The sequence below is a fragment of the Leptonotus elevatus genome, chromosome 4 (genome assembly GCF_054856555.1).
Source record: "Leptonotus elevatus isolate MCC_2025b chromosome 4, RoL_Lele_1.0, whole genome shotgun sequence".
In the NCBI taxonomy this organism is placed as follows: domain Eukaryota; kingdom Metazoa; phylum Chordata; class Actinopteri; order Syngnathiformes; family Syngnathidae; genus Leptonotus; species Leptonotus elevatus.
In genome coordinates, this window is record NC_141242.1 from 19,084,921 (window position 1) to 19,107,102 (window position 22,182).

At 40.0% G+C, this 22,182-nt stretch overlaps 1 protein-coding gene across 2 annotated transcripts in view; it reads left to right on the forward strand.

Moving 5' to 3' along the window:
* LOC147175930 (neural-cadherin-like) overlaps positions 1 to 22,182 on the forward strand; it is a 138,872-nt gene that overhangs the window by 40,838 nt on the left and 75,852 nt on the right. Inside the window, exons 2-7 of one of the 2 annotated variants that reach the window (XM_086073599.1) lie at positions 5,777 to 5,974; positions 13,409 to 13,634; positions 14,664 to 14,868; positions 16,020 to 16,131; positions 18,125 to 18,374; positions 21,757 to 21,899. In XM_086073599.1, coding sequence (XP_085929725.1) covers positions 5,777 to 5,974; positions 13,409 to 13,634; positions 14,664 to 14,868; positions 16,020 to 16,131; positions 18,125 to 18,374; positions 21,757 to 21,899 — 1,134 coding nt within the window. Of the gene's footprint in view, positions 1 to 5,776; positions 5,975 to 12,222; positions 12,329 to 13,408; positions 13,635 to 14,663; positions 14,869 to 16,019; positions 16,132 to 18,124; positions 18,375 to 21,756; positions 21,900 to 22,182 lie in introns of those variants that run through there. The other variant, XM_086073600.1, reaches the window with a different exon arrangement.

Sequence of the window (22,182 nt, forward strand, 5' to 3'; positions counted from 1 at the left end):
TTTTCTCACTACGGAGCAACTTTAAAGCCTGGGCAGGCAGATAGATTAATTATTTTCCCCTTGCTTCTTCCTCCCTCTGTTATTATCCCTCTAACAATCCTTTTAGGAGCTGTCACGCACTTTGCAGCTATTATGTTGCTGTTGTGAACTCTCTGGAGTGTAACATACTGTATTTCTCATCAAAGTGCATCTTAACTGTAAACCGCTTTCAAAAGAATGAATGAGATTTTTCTCTCTTTCTTCAAACCAGCTCCTGCATGTTGCAGTACACATGAGCCAGTGGCGAGCAATGAGGTTATACATAAGTCGGATATACATAAATATACACAGCAATTTTATTGGTATTCTGTTTACTAGTGCTGTCACTATCAAATTGTTTTAGAAGCAATTAATCTATCGATTATTCAATCAATTAATCGACTAATCTGATTAATTTAAATGTTTGCATTTAAGTGTATTACGAAAGCATTTTTTCTCTAATTACTATTTATTATCAAGTGATTGGTGTTCATTTCGTAGTTTAATTTGATAATCGATTACTTTTCGATTTATTAATTTTGACAGCTCTACTCTGCGCATTGAGATTTGTCTCCACATGTAAACCGTATTATAAATAATAATAATAATAATAATAATTATTATTATTATTATTATTGTGAACGCCCCAAAAAATAAGTTTAACCTATATTTGGAATTTGAACTTAACTAAAACATTTGCTTCACAAAAAAACCTTTTTGGGAGGTGCCCCTGCATGAACCTGCACTGGCAAATGAAGTCTAGTAAACGGTTCGAATACTTAAAGGTAAGAACAATGAATTGGTTCATTCGAATTTTTTAATCAGGTGTTATGAATTCATGCAATTCTTAATGGCAGCAGTGTTGTTGTTGGGAAAATATTAAAGAAGAACAGTTTTATTCCAGGGACAGCACATGAGCACACCCGTTCTTCAGGCAGTGAATATACTGTTGCTACTTTTGTCCTGGATTAAAAGGTACATATATAACCAGCCACCAGTTACACTCAGGTGACTGTTTACATAATGGGATTAGAGAGACTTTGTGAGTGTGTGTTTGTCTGACAGGAAGACAGTGACACACGTATTGTATTGAATCCAGTAAGTATCATGTGCTCGGCTGTGACATCACTACTTGACAATCTTAGTGCTTCTGTTCATATCTGTGTGTGTGGGCGTGAGTGCAGGTTTATATCACATCATGGGGACCATTTTCTGGGTTTTTACTATCATTGTGGGGACCACCAAAATGTCCCCACAAGGACACGTGGAATCCAAACCTCTTTTTGAGGGTCAAAACTTGGCTTTAGAGTTTAGGTTTGAATTTGGGTAAGGTAGTCAGTTGCGACGGTTAATGTCAGGGTAAGGCTCTAGGAAATGCATGATGTCAATGAGATGTCCTCATGCATGTGTGTGTGTGTGAGTGTGTGTGTATCCCAATACGGGTTATTTTCTGGGTTGAACCCCCTGATGTTTGTTTACTTGGCACCTTATCTGACATTTCCTCATGCCACATTGACAAAAGATCACAGCTAATATTTTAAAAATAGTGGCTTAGCTTACGATACTTGCTCCAATTTTGCCCCATTAAATCTTGTAATGGCATCAAGTGCTTCAAGTGCCTGATTTTAGTGCACAAAGTACACTGCTGCATTTCAATAGGAAATTTTGAGGGGGAAGGGGGGGGGGGCTTTGAGTGGTTGAGGCAAGCAGCTGGGAGCCCGCAGCCCTCATTTATGATTCCAATGAACAAAAAGGTGTAAACCATATGTGCCAAGTGGACTTTTACTGCATCTGCACAAATTCTTGAAGAGTGTGTCATAGTGCATAGACATTTGCTGTTGAAATATTTCTAGTGGTCAAAATAGATGTGTTGATTGTTTTATGAACATACAGTCACTAAAATTGGTAAGCTAAACAGTTACTTTGGGCCCTCCTAATCACCATTATTCCCAAGGATTTCATGCTTTTATAACTTTTTTTTTTGCTACGTACCTTAATTTATTAACATGAATGGATTTTTGTTGCAAAGTTATTCTCTTAATGATGTTATCGTTCACTTTTGGTGGCAGTTCTCACAACATTACAAACAAATGTCTTTTTTTTAAGGGCAACAAACGCCATTTTGCTCGAAGTTAGTTTAAAGCCTGTTTGACGCTGATGAAATCTTACCTGCCAAAATCCACACTTAAGCATTTAAGAACAAACTTAAGCCGAGATCAATGCACAAAGACCATTGTTTTTTAAATTGTCATGTCACTACATTATTATGTAGATAGCAACAATACCTCATTCCTGGCTATTCTTCAATGTGACTGCTGCTGTTTATTTTTTTGCTGTCAAACCTGGCACACTGGTTGATAATTGGATTCAGGGAATCTTCTTAGTCACTCTAGTGCGGAAGTGAGCTGGGAACCAAATGCCTGCAGCCATGAGGCATCCAGACTGAGCCCCTGCGGGAAGATAAAGGAAACTTTTTTAGAGATTTGCTACAGGAGACTGTGGCTGATGCGTTGTCCCGTTCAACCCAGGGGAGTCTCAATAGAGAATGGAATCATATGCTTTGCTTGAGAATTTGCCCCCATGCTTTTGTAGATTTACTGTAGGTAATTCCTCGCACGATGAAATACAACTAATAAGTCTGTATTAGTTGTATTTCATCAAAAATGTGTGTGCCATCCTTGACAGCATATTATCATTTCACTCTTATATCAATAGCATCACTTGGCTCTGTCTGCCTGCGCCTCGATCAAATCCACCCAAATCTTGTTACACCACATTGCGCCACCATTTAGACCTGCTTTGTCCAGGTCTAAAACAGAGTCTCCTATTTGTCACCAATTTGTGAGATGTGCCGGAGGCGTGGCAGTCGGAACACCAGCAAGGCGTAGCGCGTCTACCAAATTCATAAACACGCTAAACTAGATTTGCCCCGACACGAAAATCAGGTGCAGGGAATTTTGAAAAGTTCCAAATACCACTCAATTTTGCCACAAAATCTAAAGGCTTAAGCGAGAAAGCATTTTACATATTACTTTCAAATTAATTGAGTTATACAGGTTTTAGGTCACAATAATGGAGGCAAACATTTTTGCTGTGATTTTTTATTTATATTTTTATTAAAAACAAGCAAAAAACAAACAATCCAAAAAATCCATACAAAGAAGAAAGCTATATAAAAAATTGTTTTTAATGTTATCCATACAAATTTAAGTGCACTGTTAAATATATAGCGTATTAAAAAAAGAAATCACGATATCACTTGATTTAGCTTTACAATAATATGTTCTATGCTGCCCCACTAGTCTTAATACAGTATTCTAGCTAACATTGCATTAGTGGAATATGAGTTAAGCAGAAAAATCCAGCAGTTTTTTATTTATATCAGAAGGTGGCCATTTTGCCACTTGCTTTCGACTGAAGATATCAATGTTTCTTTGGTCTCAGGTAACAACCAATCACAGCTCAGTTTCATAAAACAGATGAGCTGTATTTGGTTGTTGCCTGAACCCTGAGCATCTGTGATGTCATCTTCAGAAGACAGCAAGTGTCAATATGGCCGTCCCCTGAGATGGATAAAAACGTCTGGATTCTGTTTTATAATTGATATTCCACAAATGTAATATTAATCAGAATGTCATGTTTAGACTAGTGGGGTCACATTTGTGAGGTTGATTTCCCCTTTAACGGAAGAAAAATGCTGTTTTGGTTCTCTAGACTTGACTAAATAGGAAACATTATGTAAAATTGACTGTTTTAATTGATTGTATACAAATAGCTTGGTCTCTGGAAAGCCCCATTCATCATGGGTGACAATATACAACCAAATAAATGTAAATAATCACCCCCACACTGATTTTCTCCGCCCATGGCTTGGCACATAGCCTGGGCGAACATCAAGCAACGGCCAGAGTCCGTTCCATTTAATCAGCTTAACTATGGGTATGATAAGATGAATCAACTGATGAATTCAGTTTGAAAGTCAACATTCCTCTTCAAAGTGGTAAAATGTTGAAAGCAGACTGAAGTTGAAAGAGTCCAATACTCTTTTCTTATTTTAGGCTGCCAATCTCCAGACTCAAATCCTATAACATGCATTTTACCTGCTATAGAAAAGCTCGAAGGATGTAAGCCTGGAAAAGAATCACAAAAAAAGAATATATATATCTTATTGAGTCAACCATCAACTGTATTCTCTATTCTCTCGCTTGTCTTATTTATCTTTAGTAGCCTCCCCCACCCTGCACACCCTGGACGGACTTTGACCACCTAAAAATGTGACATTTCTTTTTTGTTTCTTCTCTGATCCAGACCAGTGACGTGCAGTGAGCTCAAGGTTTGGGTAGGCAGGCAGACGCAAATTGAGACGCACACACCAATTACAAATGTGTGTGTTGGCAGGTTGAGTGTATAACGTATCCTTGGGTGACCATATTTTCATTTCCAAAAAGGAGGACACTCAGCCTGACCTCGAGATACTTGATACTCAGATACAAGATTCCATACATTCAAACTATTTTAACATATGCTTCCTCTGTTTAGCTATAAAATAAAGCAAAAAAAAAAACATTACTCTCTTTTGAAGTTTTGCATGTTTTGCTCCGCAATCTTTTTTTTTTTTTTACTTCGAGCGGGGTTCGTACCCATCGCCAGCTCAACACTTGCCACTCAGCTTAAGTTCTGGGCCACCGTCACAGGCAGTGCGCGGTCTGCCAACCACAGTAAACGTTGCAGTGCGCTGCCTCCCATTTGCCGCACAACGAAAATCGGACAATTTCAAACACGCCCGGACACCCGGAAAGAATGTAATAAAGTGAATATCTCCCTGTAAAACAGCCAAATTCCTCACAAAATCAAGCTAGCAATAGCAATAGCAATATCAAACACCATGTAAAGTGTACAGCCAGTTAATCGAAGCACATCCACAAAGCCAATCTTTCCTTTTGCACCATTCTTTGTCAAAAGTACAAATAATTCTTTGTGCCTTACTTTGCTGAAAATCCGGTAGCTAAGGCGTTGGTCTCCCATCCTTCAAAAGATGGCGTTTTCTCAGAAAAAAAAAGGCGTGAAAATAATTTTATATTCTCCAGATCTTATTGCTTTGCTGTGCACTAAGTGTGTTTTGAAATCACAAATGCGCTAATCCAGCGACGTAAAAATCCTGCGTAGCGATCTGCCTATTTGCGTAAAGGACTTTTCTACTGGGAAACTGACTACGCATGCGCAAACACACATTCACTACGCAGACAGGGCTGAGAAAAGCAGTTAGAAAAGCGGTGTGCCTTCAGAAGGATACTTTTTGCAGCATTTTTGCCTGCAGGCCAGACAAAGTAATGAGTCATTTTTAATTGAGGTATAAAAGTCACCAAATGTTGTCACTTTTAATCCTATAGGTAGTATAGACTTTCTGAAATGAAATAAATAATAAAACAAATTAATTTCAGCCTGGGGTAGGCACTGCCTACCTTGCCTATCCTAACTGCACGTCACTAATCCAGACGTACCATATATGCCTGGACTAAAATGTCTTTTGATGTCAAACCAGATGCTTTCAGTCTAAAAACGAAGGAACTGGCCTGGCTGTTCCAATACTTTTGGAGACGAACGTATGTCATGATCAGATATGCACCCTGGCTGACTGGCTGCATGTCTGTGCTCCAGATTCAGCTGGCTGCTTGCCTACCCTGTACACACACACACTTACATGACAGCTGTCACTTTCAGTAGCCATAATGCCATCACTATCTACCCTTTCCCCCAGGCCCTGACTGGTACCTGAACAAGGTGAAGCTGACGATCACTGATGTCAATGACAACGTCCCTGAGTGGAACATGAAGCCGTACCCATACCAGGCTGGAGTGTCCCCTGATGCCACTGAGGGGACCTTTGTCTATCAGCTGCAGGCCCTCGATGGGGACGAGGGAAGAAGCGGGGAGGTGGAATATTTTTGGGCTGATGGTAAGATTTTTGCTGCTCACACTCACACATCTAAATTAGCATGGAAAAAAAGTAGGCTGAGTTGTGTGTATGACGCACAATGGAATCATGGGAATAAATCCATGTAGTCAGGCCGGGGCACAGTCACTCAGAAAGCCAGCCACAGGCGTTCACACATTCATTCATGCATCCATGCGCCGTGAAGGCATTTATTAGTTGTTTTTTTTTGTCTTCATCACAACATCTATCTTACTCTCAGTATCTCTTTCCAAGGCACGCACATTCGCAGCCAGAAGCCTTCACAGTTTTGTTCGTTCACTTATCGTAAATGTCTGCGTATCTGCCTACTTCTCTACAGACAATCATGAAAATGCACACAAATACGCATGGGGATGTGCTTTAGGGGATAGAGGATTTTTTTGCCATGTCAGAGACGGAGGATGTGCTAATCTTCCCAGTGGGATTTGACAAAACAATCCTGACTTTCCTCTGACTCACATCAATCCATTGCACTGCTCCCTGATGCAAGCTCAAGAGTAATTGCCAAGAGACACCCGTGGTCAATGCTTGCTCAGTACTATGATGCTAGCATGAGCTTGCGCCATAGTTCTGAGCAGCGTGGCATTATTTTTCTCTTCAAATTTATGTAAACCTGATAATAAGAATATTTATTCTACCCTTGCATTCTGCGGTTTGGAGTATGGAGTACCACACTGTACATTTCGTAGAGTAAATTTGACTCTAAAAAAGACTAGTGTATATTCTGTCCCACTCTAAACAGAGTAAACTTTACACTTGGAAGAGAGTAAAATACTAAAAACAACAACAACAAAAGACACTCAAGGGTTGAGGAACGATCCCAGAACCTTCAGCATGGAAGACATACACTCTACCACTTGAGCTATGCCATACGTATAGTTAGTTAAAATATTTCTGCTGTGTCCAAAGAGAAACCAAAAATTAAGGTACGAGGATTTCACCTGACACCTGCGATATATTGACACAGAGTAGAAGTGGCATGGGTCAATGGTTAGATCGGCTGTCTCCCAACCTGAAGGTTCTGTGAATGCTCCTCAACTATTGAATGTTTTTTTTTTTTATAAATATTTTACTCTCAGGGCGGCACGGTGAGTGACTGGTTAGCACGTCCGCCTCCCAGTGCAGAGGACGTGAGATTGAGTCCGGGCTTCGGCCTTCCTGGGTGGAGTTTGCATGTTCTCCCCATGCTTGTGTGGGTTTTCTCCGGGTACTCCGGTTTCCTCCCACATTCCAAAGACATGCATGTTAGGTTAATTGAACTCTCCAAGTTGTCCATAGGTGTGCTTGTGAGTGTGGATGCTTGTTCGTCTCTGTGTGCCCTGCGATTGGCTGGCAACCAGTTCAGGGTGTACCCCGCCTACTGCCCGAAGCCAGCTGGGATAGGCTCCAGTGCCCCCCGCGACCCTTGTGAGGACTAAGCGGTTAAGAAAATGGATGGATGGATGGATATTTTACTCTCTTCCAAGTAAAAAGTTTACTCTGTTTCGACTGGGACCAAATATAGTATTTTTCAGAGTAAAATTTACAATACAAAATTTCCTGTGCAGACTCCTGATACGGGCAGTTCGGTCCTTGCGTAATCAATGTCAGAGTTCGGTCCGCATAAGTGGACTTTGTTTCCAGTGAAGGTTGCCCTTTGTCAAAAAAATTCTGTTAATAACCTTTAAGGATAGAATTTCAAGGCACAGTCAAGATGTTGAGGTTTGGTGGCCTCAGTGTTAAGTCTCAGCTTTTCATCAAGCTGCGATCTTCCACTCTCACTAAGGCGTTTTGCAGCCAAGTGTAAAGTGGTTGGAACAAAAATCACCACCTCCAAAACGGAGAGTTTTGTCCTCAGTCGGAAAAGGGCAGCATGCCCCCTCCAGTTCGGAAATCAGATCCTTCCCCAAGTGGAGCAGTTCATAAGTGAGGGTAGAAAGATGTTCCCATCTTCACTTATGGTGATGTGCTGTGTATCATGATCAAAAGAACAAGAACATGGTGTCCAGATCTCCCTTGAAAATAGGGTGGGAAGCTCGCTCATCCGGAAAGGAGTAGAGCAGCTGCTCATCCACATCGAACAAAGACCGATTAGGTGGCTCGGGCATCTGATTAGGATGCCTCCCTGCTGAGGTGTTTTGGGCACATCCCACTGGCAGGATGCCTCAGGGAAGTCTCCAGGCACGCGAGTCTCTCGGCTGAAGTGGGAATGCCTCAGGATTCTCCTGGAAGAGCAAGACAAAGTGGCCAAGGGGAGGGAAGTCTGGCCTTCTCTGCAGAAGCTGCAACTCATGCAATCCAATCAAGATGCATGGAATCTGTGGTTCAATGTAAAACCCTGAAAAGGGTGAGACTATAAGGCCAGTCTGTCTTGTAAGCTTTATTAGCGGCATAACATTTCATTGCTTGCTAATTTTAACTGAGGAAATAATATGTTGTTATTGATACCAACATCTAGACTATATGGGCACATCATTTAATCAGCCAGGGGTTGGAAGAGACCCTTTAGTTTTAGTTAGTTCATTTATCTGACAATTCTATGCTTCAAATTATTTGGGAAAAGTTTACTTGAGACCGTGACTCTGTATGCAAAGCTAGGCAGAAAGGGAAGCTGTTATAGATACACATTTTTTTTTTCCTATTTTCACTCTCTGTTAGCGTATTGGGACAGGTGTGTCCATTCTATTGTGCACCAAAACTGTCCATTTAGCAATTTACAATGATTTATTGCTACCTTTGTTACAGTTAGAACAACTACGGTCTTATTGGTTTTCCTGAATATACTATGGTGATTGCAACCGATTACCATTGTTAAGCTTTCATACGGCAAAAAGTTCATTGCCAGCTTTCTTGTTGGTTTCTCATTTTTGTTTGTTGTTCATTTTGGGCTTGAACAACCCTCCAGATTTGTGCTAATTTGGCTCACATCAACAACAATGAGAAAACACATTGATTATGATTTTAACAAATACAGCACTGAATTAATCAGTAAATGAAGTTACACACATGCACGCACGCAAACGCACACACACACACATACACACATGCACGCACACCCCCTTAAAAACATAGCAAGCAAAAAAAATGTGGATCTACTCTAATCTCACTGAAATAAATTTAAATCATGTCTTTTCTGGATTGTGTTTGGATTATTTAGTCATCAGGTTGCTTGGGAGGGATTAGATTTTTCAATTTCTTCTTTTTAAATAAAAAATAGAACTGTGTATAGATGGGCACGCTGCAATGTAGGGGAAGATTGTACTGAGAATGGTATAGACACTTGTGGAATGTTCCTTGTGTAAAAGGAAGAGCAATCAAGTATTAGAGTACATGATGTACTTTTATGAATAGTCTTTATGGAGTGCATCAGCGAGCATTCATTCAATGTCAATTCAATTTGTACATGGAAAAAAATATTTGTCTCTACCTTATGAACTGAAATACAGTACGGTCTAAAAATGAAAAAAAAAAAAACAACTTAGACTCTATAATGAATATATATATTAGGGGTGTGAATTGCCTAGTACCTGGCGATTCAATTTGTATCACGATTCATAAGTCACAATTCGATACCGATTAATCCCGATACGAATCTATAAATAGATTATTGAGATTTTCGTTTTTTACTCAAATTTAGAAAATACTAATCAGTAAACTTATACATGTACAGTGTAAGATTTGTATGAAAATGTATTTATTTATCTGAAAATTCAGGCTTATAACTGAGCCACTGCATTTGCATGTGCATGCGAGTGGCAAGGCCAAACAACCAACATTGAATGCCGTTGATTCCTCAGACTTCACTGCATTTTAAAAACTGACATCATTGTGTAAAGGTGGGAGTAAGTCATTGTTTTGCAAGTCACAAGTAAGTCTCAAGTCTTTGCCCTCAAGTCCCGAGTCAAGTCCCAAATCCGGACTAACAAGTCCCGAGTAAAGACTGACAAGTCTGAAGCGATTCACAAGTCCTACACTTTGAGTTTCAAATCATTTCGAGTAATTTGAACAACATCGTAGATTATATTATTTCGGGTGACCATCAAAGTAGGAGTCTGGGACACGGGGAGTGAACCTAGAGTGGTGCAACAGATTGCCGTGTTTGCAATGTGTTACAAGTGAGTTTACAGTCTCATTAACTACACAGCTAGCAACAATAATTAGCTTATAACTGACATTAGCTTACTTACCGTTCTTTGTGCAACTTTACATGTTGAACGAAGTTTGAAGTTGTTGTCCTATCACTTACTCTGTTTAGTTATATTGCTAACAAATACATTTTAGCGAGTATTGCATCACTTCTACCCCATTTTCTGCATGTGTTTATGAAACATTGAGCCAGTAGCCACATCATGTGTTCACTAGTGTCTCTATAATGTTAACTGCAGTTAATTGTGCACCAAACTTTATCAAGGAATGCACAAACATTCTTACCTGTCTCTTTTGAGTCACCCAACTATGTTAGAGCCAAAAGGAGGACATGGACGTGTCAGGGGTGTCAAGGCAGGTGCCAATGCACATTCTCCATGGACACAATCCAAGTCCGTCAAATATTACACACTTTGGGTGGAATAGAACACAGAGAGGGTACATTTTATTTATTTATTTATTTGTATTATATTGATGAATGGATAAAAAAGAAGGGCTGCAAAAAAATGGTTCTCCAGGACAAAAGGGCAGGGGCTTCAGCACCACTTAGTGGCTATGTGTGCACATGCCAGTTCTGGCGTATGAATGGCAACAGGCGGATACGCTGGTTTATTGTACCTTCTGGCAGAGCTGGGAGTAAGTCGTTGTTTTGCAAGTCACAAGTACGTTTCAAGTCTTTGCCCTCAAGTCCTGAGTCAAGTCCCCAGTCAAGACTGACAAGTCTCTAGCGATTTACAAGTCCTACACTTTGAGTTTCAAGTCCTTTTGAGTCATCTTGATAGCATCGTAGATGATATTATTTCAGGTGACCATTAAAGTACCCAGAGTAGTGCAACAGATTGCCGTGTTTGCAATGTGTTACCAGTGAGTTTACAGTCTCATAAACTACGCAGCAACAACTGACATTATCTCACTTACCGTTTTTTTGTGCAACTTCAGATTAGTTGTTGCCTCTCTGTAAGTGATCTAATCTGAGACATACTGCAATTCATTTTTTTGCTGACAACTCATTTTGTACCCAAACAACTTGTGGTGCAACGAATCACAAAAGTCACGGATTGAATTGTTTTAAAAATAAAATGAAATCAGATAAATATAACTTTGTCTTAATTTATTTTATAAAATGCTTTTGTCCATTAAATTAAAAAAATAAATAAAATAATATATATATATATATATATATATATATATATATATATATATATATATATATATATATATATATATATATATATATATATATATATATATATATATATATGACTCAAAATGTCTAATGTGGCCGTTAGGATTTAGGAACACAACTTTTAAGTGCAATATAAGGCAAGATACTTAATTATTTTATGCATGGTCCATGTATAAAATAACAAGGTATTCTGCCTTACGTTATATTGCACTTGTAAATGCACTTGAAGTTCTGTTCCTAAAATCCAAATGGTCATATTGGACATTTTGAATGTTTTTTTTTTTTTAAAGATAGCGTTTCATAAAATTATTATAAATGAAGGCAACGTTTTTATTTTTAACAATGAAAAATACATCTAATTGCAATTTAAGGCACAGTCCCTTCGTTTAAATAGGGAGAATGGATTACAAAGTAGCATAGGTCCGCAATAAGAAGAGCAAGCGAGCCAAGCAACAGCTGTCAAACTACTGTTGCTAGCCAGGCACCCGATGCTAACGCTAACAGTTAGCTACTAGCAACGAATGCCGGAGACTTGTGCCGTATCGTGCAATGACGGCGTAATTAACTTGCGGTTTCTTCGCGCCCTAAATTAGCTATTTAATATACTTTCTGGGTTGCATTATGATAATGGTGATAGAAAATATGTAATTTCAATGGAAACGTTGATAATGCACGCCAAAATGTCAAAGGGAAGTAGTCAAGCTAACGTTCACTCCACCATGCAGGCAGACTTCACACTAAAATCCACCAAGTGTGTAAGCATTGGTGTCAATGTATTATTTGGTCAACTTTATTTTGAAGTTTGCCTTAGCGTAGGCGGCGTGTGTTTGTGCCTTTGCGGCTTCCCTGACACGTTTGAGTGATGGGCTTTGTGTCAGCCCATCTCGCACACGTACACACACGCGCACTAACACCGAGAGGAACTTACTCATTAACATACATTTGAATCTTTTTGTTTTGGTGGAAGAAGCAAGTATTTTCAAGTCAAAAGGCTCAAGTCTGAGTGAAGTCACAAGTCATTGTTGGTAAAGTCCACGTCGAGTTGCAAGTATTTTTACATTTTGTCAAGTCGAGTCTAAAGTCGTCAAATTCATGACTCGAGTCTGACTCGAGTCCAAGTCACATGACTCGAGTCTACACCTCTAAAGGATATTGCTATGCGGGCTCAGGAACACTTCAGAAAATCAATGTCAGTAAAAATTAGTTTGTCACTACATCTACAAATGCAAGTTATTACAAACTCCCTTCATTGGGACCTGAACTTACGCAAAATGGAAACGTATGTTGTGGTCTGATGAGTTCCGATTCAGATTGTTTTTGGAAATCGTGGATGTTGTGTTACCAACAGTACAATCTGGAATGTTATCAGTGCAAAGTACAAAAGCAAGCATCTCTGATGGAATGGAGCTAGTGTTAGTACCCATGGCATGGGTTACTTGAACAAAGGCACCATCAATGCTGAAATATAGGTAAAGGTTTTGCAGCAACATATGCTGCCATGCAAGCAACAGATTTTTTTCAGGGATGTCCCTGTTTATTTAAGCTAGACAATACCAAGACATATTCTGCACATGTTGCGAGTAATAAGACTGGCCGGCCTACCAGCAGTCCAGTCCTGTCTCCTATTGAAAATGTGTGGCACGTTATGCACAAAATTTGACACCGGAAACAACAGACTGTTGAGCAACTGAAGTTGTACATCAAGTAAGAATGGGAAAGAGTACCATCTACAAAACTTCAACAATTAGTGCCCTCAGTTCCCAGACATTTGTTGAGTGTTGTTAAGGGGAATGGTGATGTAACACAGTGGTAAAGCTGCCGCTGTCCCATCTTTTTTTTGGAATGAGTTGTGGGCTTCAAATTCAAAATGGCTCTCTCTCTTACTCTCTCTCTCTCTCTCTCTCTCTCTCTCTCTCTCTCTAACTTTCTCTCTCTCTCTCTAACTTTCTCTCTCTCTCTCTCTCTCTCTCTCTCTCTGTCAATTTATTTATTACTGTAGATAAAGTATGAGTGCTAATATAGCTTTGTAAAGAGCGACTGCTCTCATAAATTCAGCTCAGTATGTTGTGCAGCTGTTGTAATGATGTGTGTGTCATTCCTTATAGGTGGCGATGGCTGTTTTGCTGTGGACAAGAAGACAGGCCAGGTGGTGACCACAAAGCAAATGCTTCAGAGAGACAGAGAGTACTTGTTAAGTGTAGTGGCCATTGACGGATTGGGGGGACGCAGCGCACCCGCTGTGCTCTCTGTGGTAGCAGGAGCCCGACCGCCGCAGTTTACCAATACAAGCTACTCCATCTCCATACCAGAGAACACGCCTGAAGGACAGCCGTGAGTAGCGCATGTGTAAACAGGAATGAATTATGGCTGATGCACGCAAGCAACATCATTATTTTGCCAACGTAACTCTCTGAACTGCATTACTCCATCACACTGATATTTCTCTGCCAAAAGATGTTGAGACAACTGAAAAACACCACAGTGCTGCATTTTTAATGAAATACTTTTAGTCATCTCCATTATAGCCTACGTAGGTCTCTAATCAGCTTGATTAAATCTGTGAGATTGTGATGAACTCACTATTTTAGATCTTCTTCCTCGAGTATAGATTTTTTGTGTGTGCCAAATATCCCATTTAATACTATATGACAGGGATATATGAAAGCAAGAGCCAGTAAGGGCTGACCAGGAAATTACATCAGCTTTTGGCTGGGGGTGAGACCCCAGATATAAACAAACCTTATTCTCATGAACAACTCGATACTATTTATTTTGCTAATCTAAAAACAGATATCCCTATATTTTGACTGATTTTAATGTAGTGTGGGGTATGTTAGGTGGCCGGAAAACGGTCGGGGCCAACAATCGTGAATGATAAACCTGATCGATATTTCCCTTTACTAAGCTTATGGTCATCAATGAGCTATGGGTTCTTTGATTGTTATGTAAAACATCTGAAGCTTGCGCTGTTGCTGTTAAAAAACTAAAACAATAGAGAAGGAGCTGGTTGTATTCAGTGTTAATGTGTCTCACACATCATTCACTGCAATACAAATAACAAGGTGTACTAGATAGGTAAGCTAACAATTAGCCTCTGTTTCTTCTTCTATTACTCTATTCCTCTTCTATGGTAATGAAACACACAACTGATTAATTAAATTAAATTATGACAAAGTACTGACAAGCATTGACTGACTGTATTCTTAACACTTGGGTAGTTGGCCATCATGTGATAGATACATTTTAGAACATTGTCTGACGTAAGAAGAACATATTTGGATTCTAATGTGCAATTTCTCTTCTTAACAAATGGCGAGGACCTTGTTCCTGTTCTCAAATAATTTTGTGTTTCTTCTGCAGCTTCTTAGCGGTGCTTGCTGTTTCCTTCCAAAAGCAGCCGATCAGCTACAGCCTCTTGATCAACCCTAGCAGCTTTTTTAGCATTCAGACAGAGTCGGGGGAGATCAGTTTGACCCGGACGCTGGATTACGAGAGTGACCAGCGACGGTACCTTCTGATGGTGCGAGCAAGCGAGGATCTGGGCAGCCTGAGCACAGCCACTGAGGTTAGTATCAGAAAGCCATCCAGGCTGCTAAACATGAGTTACAAAAAAATAAATAAATGCAGGCGCTCTGGTAAAATGATCCCAACATGTCACTTAAAGGTTTTCTCTTCCTCAACTGAATTTCACTCAAATGAAATAGCTGTTTTAAGACTTTGTCCCTAATAACATTGCAGACCAACTAGCTTTCTCACAAATGCTAGGTGGCTCGAATTGGCTGACAAGGCTGCTATGATCCGAACTCAGCATTAACCCGCTGACACGGCAAAGGGGAATCAGCTTTTATTTCTCCTTGCATGGCCGAGTGGCGTTGAAACGCTAGCAAATCTTTTCAAGGCCCAAGTGATTTTTTTTTCTTCATGCTTTGTTTCACTCTTTTGTTTGTTGGTGGGTGACAGTAAGTCTCTTGTTGAAAGTATCCTTCGTAGATGAACTGCATGAAATATAGAACAGACTTGGCGTGAGAACCAGAATCTAAAATTGCAATTCAAAAACAGAAAATTTCTAGATAAACTATTCATGAGTTCAGTATGATTTAAATTATTAATCTAAAGAGTTTGTATCCCAATTATTATACCAGGCAATTACTCCATTCCACAGAATGAGAAGGAAATTCTTCCTCTGCTCAGCAGCATGTTGTGGAATAGAAGACAGAGACTAGGAAAACCTTTCCCAGCTATTTTAGGACTATTACTCAGCTGTCACTTCACACTTTCCACACAGCGGTGACACGGAGCTTGTAGGCTTGGATGGCAGTTGAGGGTCTTTTGTCTAAAACTCGCAGTAAACCTCGCACATGTTCGGAACATTTCTATTTTGGACTTTAGAGGAATCATGGAGTGGAAGATAAAGGATGGTTTGAACTGGCGACTTGAGAAAGGCAAAATGCAATTTAGATTACATTTTGAGGTTAGGGTTCTGTACACACAGAAACATCTTATGGTTGTCTTCTGGATTTGTGGAGTATTTAAGAGAAGCTGATTTTGTGTATTTCTATTTGGGGTTGCTTTCTCCTCTCCTCTCCTCTCCTCTCCTCTCCTCTCCTCTCCTCTCCTCTCCTCTCCTCTCCTCTCCTCTCCTCTCCTCTCCTCTCCTCTCCTCTCCTCTCCTCTCCTCTCCTCTCCTCTCCTCTCCTCTCCTCTTGTGCTAATCAGGTTCAGGTACTGATAACAGATGAGAATGACTGTGTCCCAGAGTTCCTCCAGTCCATCTACAGCGTAGATGGAATTCCAGAGACTGTAACCACAGCAACATCTCTGCTGCAGGGTAAGACACCTGACACAATGTTTTTAATTCCAACTGTTCCTCGTATATGGTGTGGTGAAACCCGTTTAAAAAAAAAAGAGAGCAAAACAACAGGTGGCCCTTGGGAAAAATTCAAGTATTTTTTTTTAAATAAAACCTTGGGTTTGACACGATGATTTTTAACAAAACTGAAGCTATCTCACAAATTATTAAGTGAAGTCTTTTTTCATTAATATCTTTGGGTTTGTAATGAACTGACAAAAAAAAACATGTCATGTATTTATTTGGATTTCTTATATGTAATGGCATGTTGTAGGTATATATATTTTTAAATTTGGATTTAAAAGCATTTATAGCTGGGGCTAATTTCACTTCTGTTGGCAACTTCTTCCATTTGCATGCAGCATAACAGCTAAAAGCAGCTTCACCATGTTTGCTTTGAAAACTGGCCTCCACTAATTGACCCAAGTCTGTAGGACCTCAAAGTTTACAATTTAAATAGCATTAACCATTCAGTGAATCATAGGCCAGTAGAAGAATTTTACAATCAATTCTACAGCTAAGGTTGCTTTGTGATTATCAAATGAGAGGTTGAAAGTGTTTGTATTGCCATTGCTTTTGCTCTGACAATATCATAGATTAATGATGATTATGTGAAATGAGGCTTTAATCAAATTCAATTGTTTGAAAAAAATCACACTTGTGATTACACTCAGCACATTGAGCTTTTTAAGCTCACTTATTTTTTGCAACATCAGAAAAAAGTGCTCCAGCAATATAAACATTTTATTGCAACTACTCAAAAAACCTATAAACTGCATTTTAGATTTAAATATTTTGGACAGTTAGTTATTTTGTATTTAGTCAAATGTCCATGTGAGTGTGGGCTGAGTTGTGTGTTGTGGAACCCATTCTGTGTAGGCACATTTGAAGAAATGTAATCTGAAAAGAATGGAACATACCGCCTGCAGTGGAGTACACTGCAAAGCGAGCAGTGACAGGAAATAGCAACAATCGCAAACCAATGCACCGACACAAAACACATCGCAAAAGCAGCACCGGAGAATGAACAAAAGTAGATGTTCAGGCCTTGGAGTGCATGAAAGATCGACCAGAATGTTACGAAAGATCTCTTTCTTCTTTTCTTTTCTTTTTGCCTTTTTCTTTTCTTTTAACTGTATTTAAAAAAAAAAAAGCTCTTCACTAAACACTAATGTCAAAGAAGGGGGCACACAATACACTCTGTAAAAAGAAAGTAACAGTGCTTAAAGACTCAGAAAATTGTGTTGTGGCAGGCTTCACAGCTAATTGCATGTCAAATATTTGACACATGGGGAATACATTCCATCATCCTACATGTAGGGATAGAGCAATGAGGTTTTCACTTCAACTTTACCTACTGAGTTTGATGGTGAGGAGATATAAAAAAAATGTGGTTCAAGCAATAGACACTATAAGAAAAGGAAATTGAAATAGTCAAGTTCCTGAATATTTAATGTTCCTGACATATCATTCAAGTGTACGTAACTGCCAGTCTCGAATTTCAATGCATTTTGATGGAAGCAGAAAGGAGCACTGGCATACACATGTTGCTTGTGCCACTTCTTATCACATAAATAACACATTTAAAACAATATGGAAAATGGAGCTGTTGACAGCTTGTGCATGAAAAATGGCATTTTAAGTGCAATTCACAAAAAGCAACACTTGACTTGTCAAAATACTGTGTGGGGATAGTCTCCCTGCAAAAATTTTAAAGCTTGTCATTTATAGTCATTCACTTCCTTTAAAATTGTTCCTGAAAATGACTGTAATAATTCTAGTGCTGACATTGCAAGTGTGTGCTTATTATTCAAGCTGTCCGGCGGATGATCCATTAGTTGTTCCAAGAATCTATAAGGGGATGATGATTTAAACAAATGTCAACATATTCATCAGCTCCTGTCTTTTCATCAACATGTTTGTATGACATTCTAATTGATGTTTTTGTTGTTATTGTTGTGTGTGCTGCCAGTGATGGCCTCTGACTGTGACTCTGGGTCAAATGCTGAGCTGACCTATTACACCCTGAGTCCCGACTTCAGCATTTCGCCGCATGGTACCATATTCCCTGCGGTTCGACTTGACTACGAGAGGCCTAACCATCTCTATGAATTTGTGGTGATGGCGGTGGATGGCGGTGATGGACCCCACTCCGGCACCGCCACCGTTCGTGTGAGGATGGTTAATGTCAACGATGAAGCCCCAGAATTCTCCCAGCTTGTGTGAGTATTTTTTTACCATGAACTGTATGCCATTCCTCTGTAATATTAAGTACGGAACATACACCATTTGCCTTCCAAAACGTTCATTTTATATTATTATATACTAAAACTATTAAAGTAAACAAAAATATAGGAACGTTTTTTCACACAAAAATTCCAAGTACATTTCACAATGTGTGTTTTGAGTATATTTTACCTGTTTTAAACACATGAATAAATACATAAATAAATAAAAGCTACACAAAGGTTGAGGAATGAAAAACCTTCAGGTTGGGAGACAGCTACTCTACCACTTGAGCCGCTGCTGCTGTGTGGCACTATGGTTTATCGAATATCAAGTTGAGAAATTATCAAGTTGCTGATGGAATCAATCAACAACTTAATAATTACTACACTTGATATTTGATAAATCAAGATCTTGATAATCTGCGTCCTATTGTATTCTTGGGACGGGAATTAATAAGCTTCGGCTTCATCCCGTCAGCCCTTTTTCTATTCGGTTGTAACTATACGTGCTGTAAACTGTACGGTGAAATTTGTCACAATGATTGTCCCAAAGGAAAAATGAACAAATAAAAAACAAAGCAAAACTATATTGCTGGTGTCAAGTGGAATTCTTGTACCTCCAAGAGACTGTTTTAGACACACGAGCAATGCAGTATAGTGTCAAATAGCAAGAGTGGCATGGCTCAGGTGGTAGAGTGGCTGTTTCGCAAGCTGAAGGTCATGAGTTAGGTCCGCAACACTTGAGGAACTTTTTTTATTATTTAATAAACTGGTAAATATACTCAAACTCACCTTGTAAAATTTACTTAGAATCTCTCAGTGAAAAAAAGCAAGCAAATTTCACTCTATTTTTTATTTTTTTTTACAGTGTACTGCTTGTCTTGGGTAAACTGGAACCTATCCCAATTGCCTTTGGGCAAGAGGCAGGGTACGCCCTGAACTGGTCACCAGCCAATGGCAGGGCATGTATTGAAAACAAACAAACAAAACAATTAGTTAAAGTTAAAGTACCACTGATTGTCACACCTAACTAAGTGGGGTGAAATTCATTCTCCGCATTTGACCCATCCCCTGAGGGAGCGGTGAGCACCAAGGATTGCGCTCGGCAATCATTTGGTGATCTAGCCCCCCAATTCCAACCCTTAATGCTGAGTGTCAAGCAGGGAGGCAAACGGGTCCCATTTTTATAGTCTTCCCTGGGAGTCTGCCCTCCCAGTCTCAGGGCGGACACTCTACCACAAGGCCACGAAGCTGGTCAATGAATCAATCAATCAATTAGCGTATGAAACAAGTACTGTACTGTATGGCTACATGCCGATTATTACTTTTGCAACAGACAATTACAGTTCTTTGTTGATCCCTTTGACACATTAGCTGGAAGATGTTCTACTTTGTAAAAACAAGGTGATGTTCAAAAACATTCCGCTGGTGCTGTGGCATCATTTTCAGTGGAGCACTTTCCATGGCAGTTAAACTTTGGTCTCGAAAAGAAAGGTAGTTGCGTCAGAGGTACAGGTTGTTATATCACACACCAAACTTGCCTGCCTGACTTAGGTAACAAATATACTTGTTTGATGTTGCAAGACCTGTCAGGTATAGGGTAATATTGTACACCTATCAAGTTCTATCCAATAAGCAATACTAAATAGACATTTCAACAATATGCGGCATGTTTTGATGACTATGTTCACATGTGTAGATGAGCAGCACCCATTCATTCATTCCAACTTTAAAATGTAATGTTGTGTTCAAGGGACTTAAAGTTAACTCGTTATTAGCGTGCTAATTTTGACACCCCTAGACTAAAAATCATGAACTGGGTAACTGCCAATGTGGCTGGATTGTAAGACTGAATTTGCTATAAAGTGTGCTGTCGTTATGAACCAGATGTCATACAAATGTGATGATGATGTCTCACACAAACATTTCTATCCAAAAAATACTTCAAAGCAAATGGACACCAAAACCCACATATAAACATGACGTTTATTAGTAAGTCAGTAAGTCAGCAAGTAAGCCTGTCAGTCCAAGCCAATAATGTTGGAAACCGAAAATAGGCTATGGGTACTCAGAAGTATTTTTGATTCTCTGGTGTTTTCATGTGTTTGTCGCGCTCAAAAGCACATATTTCAAATCAGAAAAATTGAATTCCAGTTTTCCTAAAAGGGACACACACAGGGGGCTGACAGCAATCACACAAATCTTTGTCAGATTTAACAATGACTTTCAAATGTGGCATTTTGCCAGGTGATGTTGTCTGGCTAAGGTGCTGATAAACAACAAAATGAAGAATGGCCACAAAAATCACAAACACGGACGTGTAGGGACAGTTAACGGCCTGCTCGGTTGGTGAAATTAAAAGTAAAAGCAGACTGAAAATAAAATAATCCAACACTCCCTGGAGTGGTCCTCTCCGTTCACATTGAAATGAGTTGCAAGTGAGGGGCAGACAGGCGGAGCAGCACAAATGTAAATATTCTGGATTCTTAATGTAGGGCACAGCTCGGTGTTGCGTGGAGCATCACAATTTGGTGGGATGATGAGAGATTGTGCAGGAAGACAAACCAAGGGAGTGTATACAATATGTTTTAGCCCCAGTTCTGTGGCGAGGTTGCCCCTGAGCTGAGTGACAGATTACAGGTCAGCCATGATGCCGCGGACCTCGCTGCGGCTTGGCGGAGATGAATCACCCATCAGCGTTCTTCTGTAAACCATCAATCACCTTTGACTTGTCACCGCAGACACCAACAAGCCACTGCCATCACCCTGCAAACACACACACAGTTACATTGGAAAGAACACCAAATCGCGCGAAGGAGGACTTCTGCTGACGAGTCAAGTTAAACTCTGCGAGGGGGGCGGGGGGGGGGGGGGGGGTTAGGTGTTGGGGGGAATGCTTCCCTTTTACTTTGTTGCTCTCACTCTCTTGCCTTCCTCTTTCCCTATGAACCTTTCACCCCTCGGATATTACTTTGCTTGTCACTTCAGTGCCAGCTTTCTTTTCCGTCCTCTGCTCCATGTTCCGTTTCTCTTCATCGTCCTGCAAGAGGCACAGTTCATCCCCACCTCAGAGTACTGTGTTCCAGGGAGCTATATCGCTCTCCTGTGTCTTGCTGGGCATCCCACTGCCCGGCACTTTACAGCGAGCAAATCACTGTTGACATTTTAAAAGGTACTGGATCGAATAGCCCACGGTAGGCTTGGTATGCGAGAGCACCGTTTGTGCAATAATTCCAGCGTGTCACCAGACGCTATCATTTGTTCTTGGTCTGGCCAGCTAAGAAGACAGGTTAAATCACAGTGACACAGAAAAGCCACAACGATAAGTCTCGTCCGCCTGCTCACCCTTTGCCCTTGTTCAACTTTTTCTTTGCAGATATCGGACGTTTGTTTCGGAGGATGCAGGCCCTAACACCCTCGTCGCCACAGTGTTGGCCAAAGACCCTGACGGTGATGGGATCATCTACTCCATAACGGCCGGGAATGAGGAAGGAAACTTTGTCATTGACAGCCAGAAAGGTGATGCTTCTTCATTTAACAGGCATTCTTCACATTTGTTCTTATCCTAAGACTTCGTTCACACTGCAGGTCAGTTCCGATTTGTTTTGCCCACATGCGACATGTATCAGATGTCAGCAGTACAATTCAGATTTTTTTCAAATCAAACCTGGGCCTCTTTTGTATGTATCTCATTACTGTTTATTAACCAGTGATTGGTGTTCGTATTCGTATAGTGATAAAAAAAAGAAGGGGGGATTGATGTTGTACTATGTTACCGGTTTGGTCATTGTTTTTCAAAGTA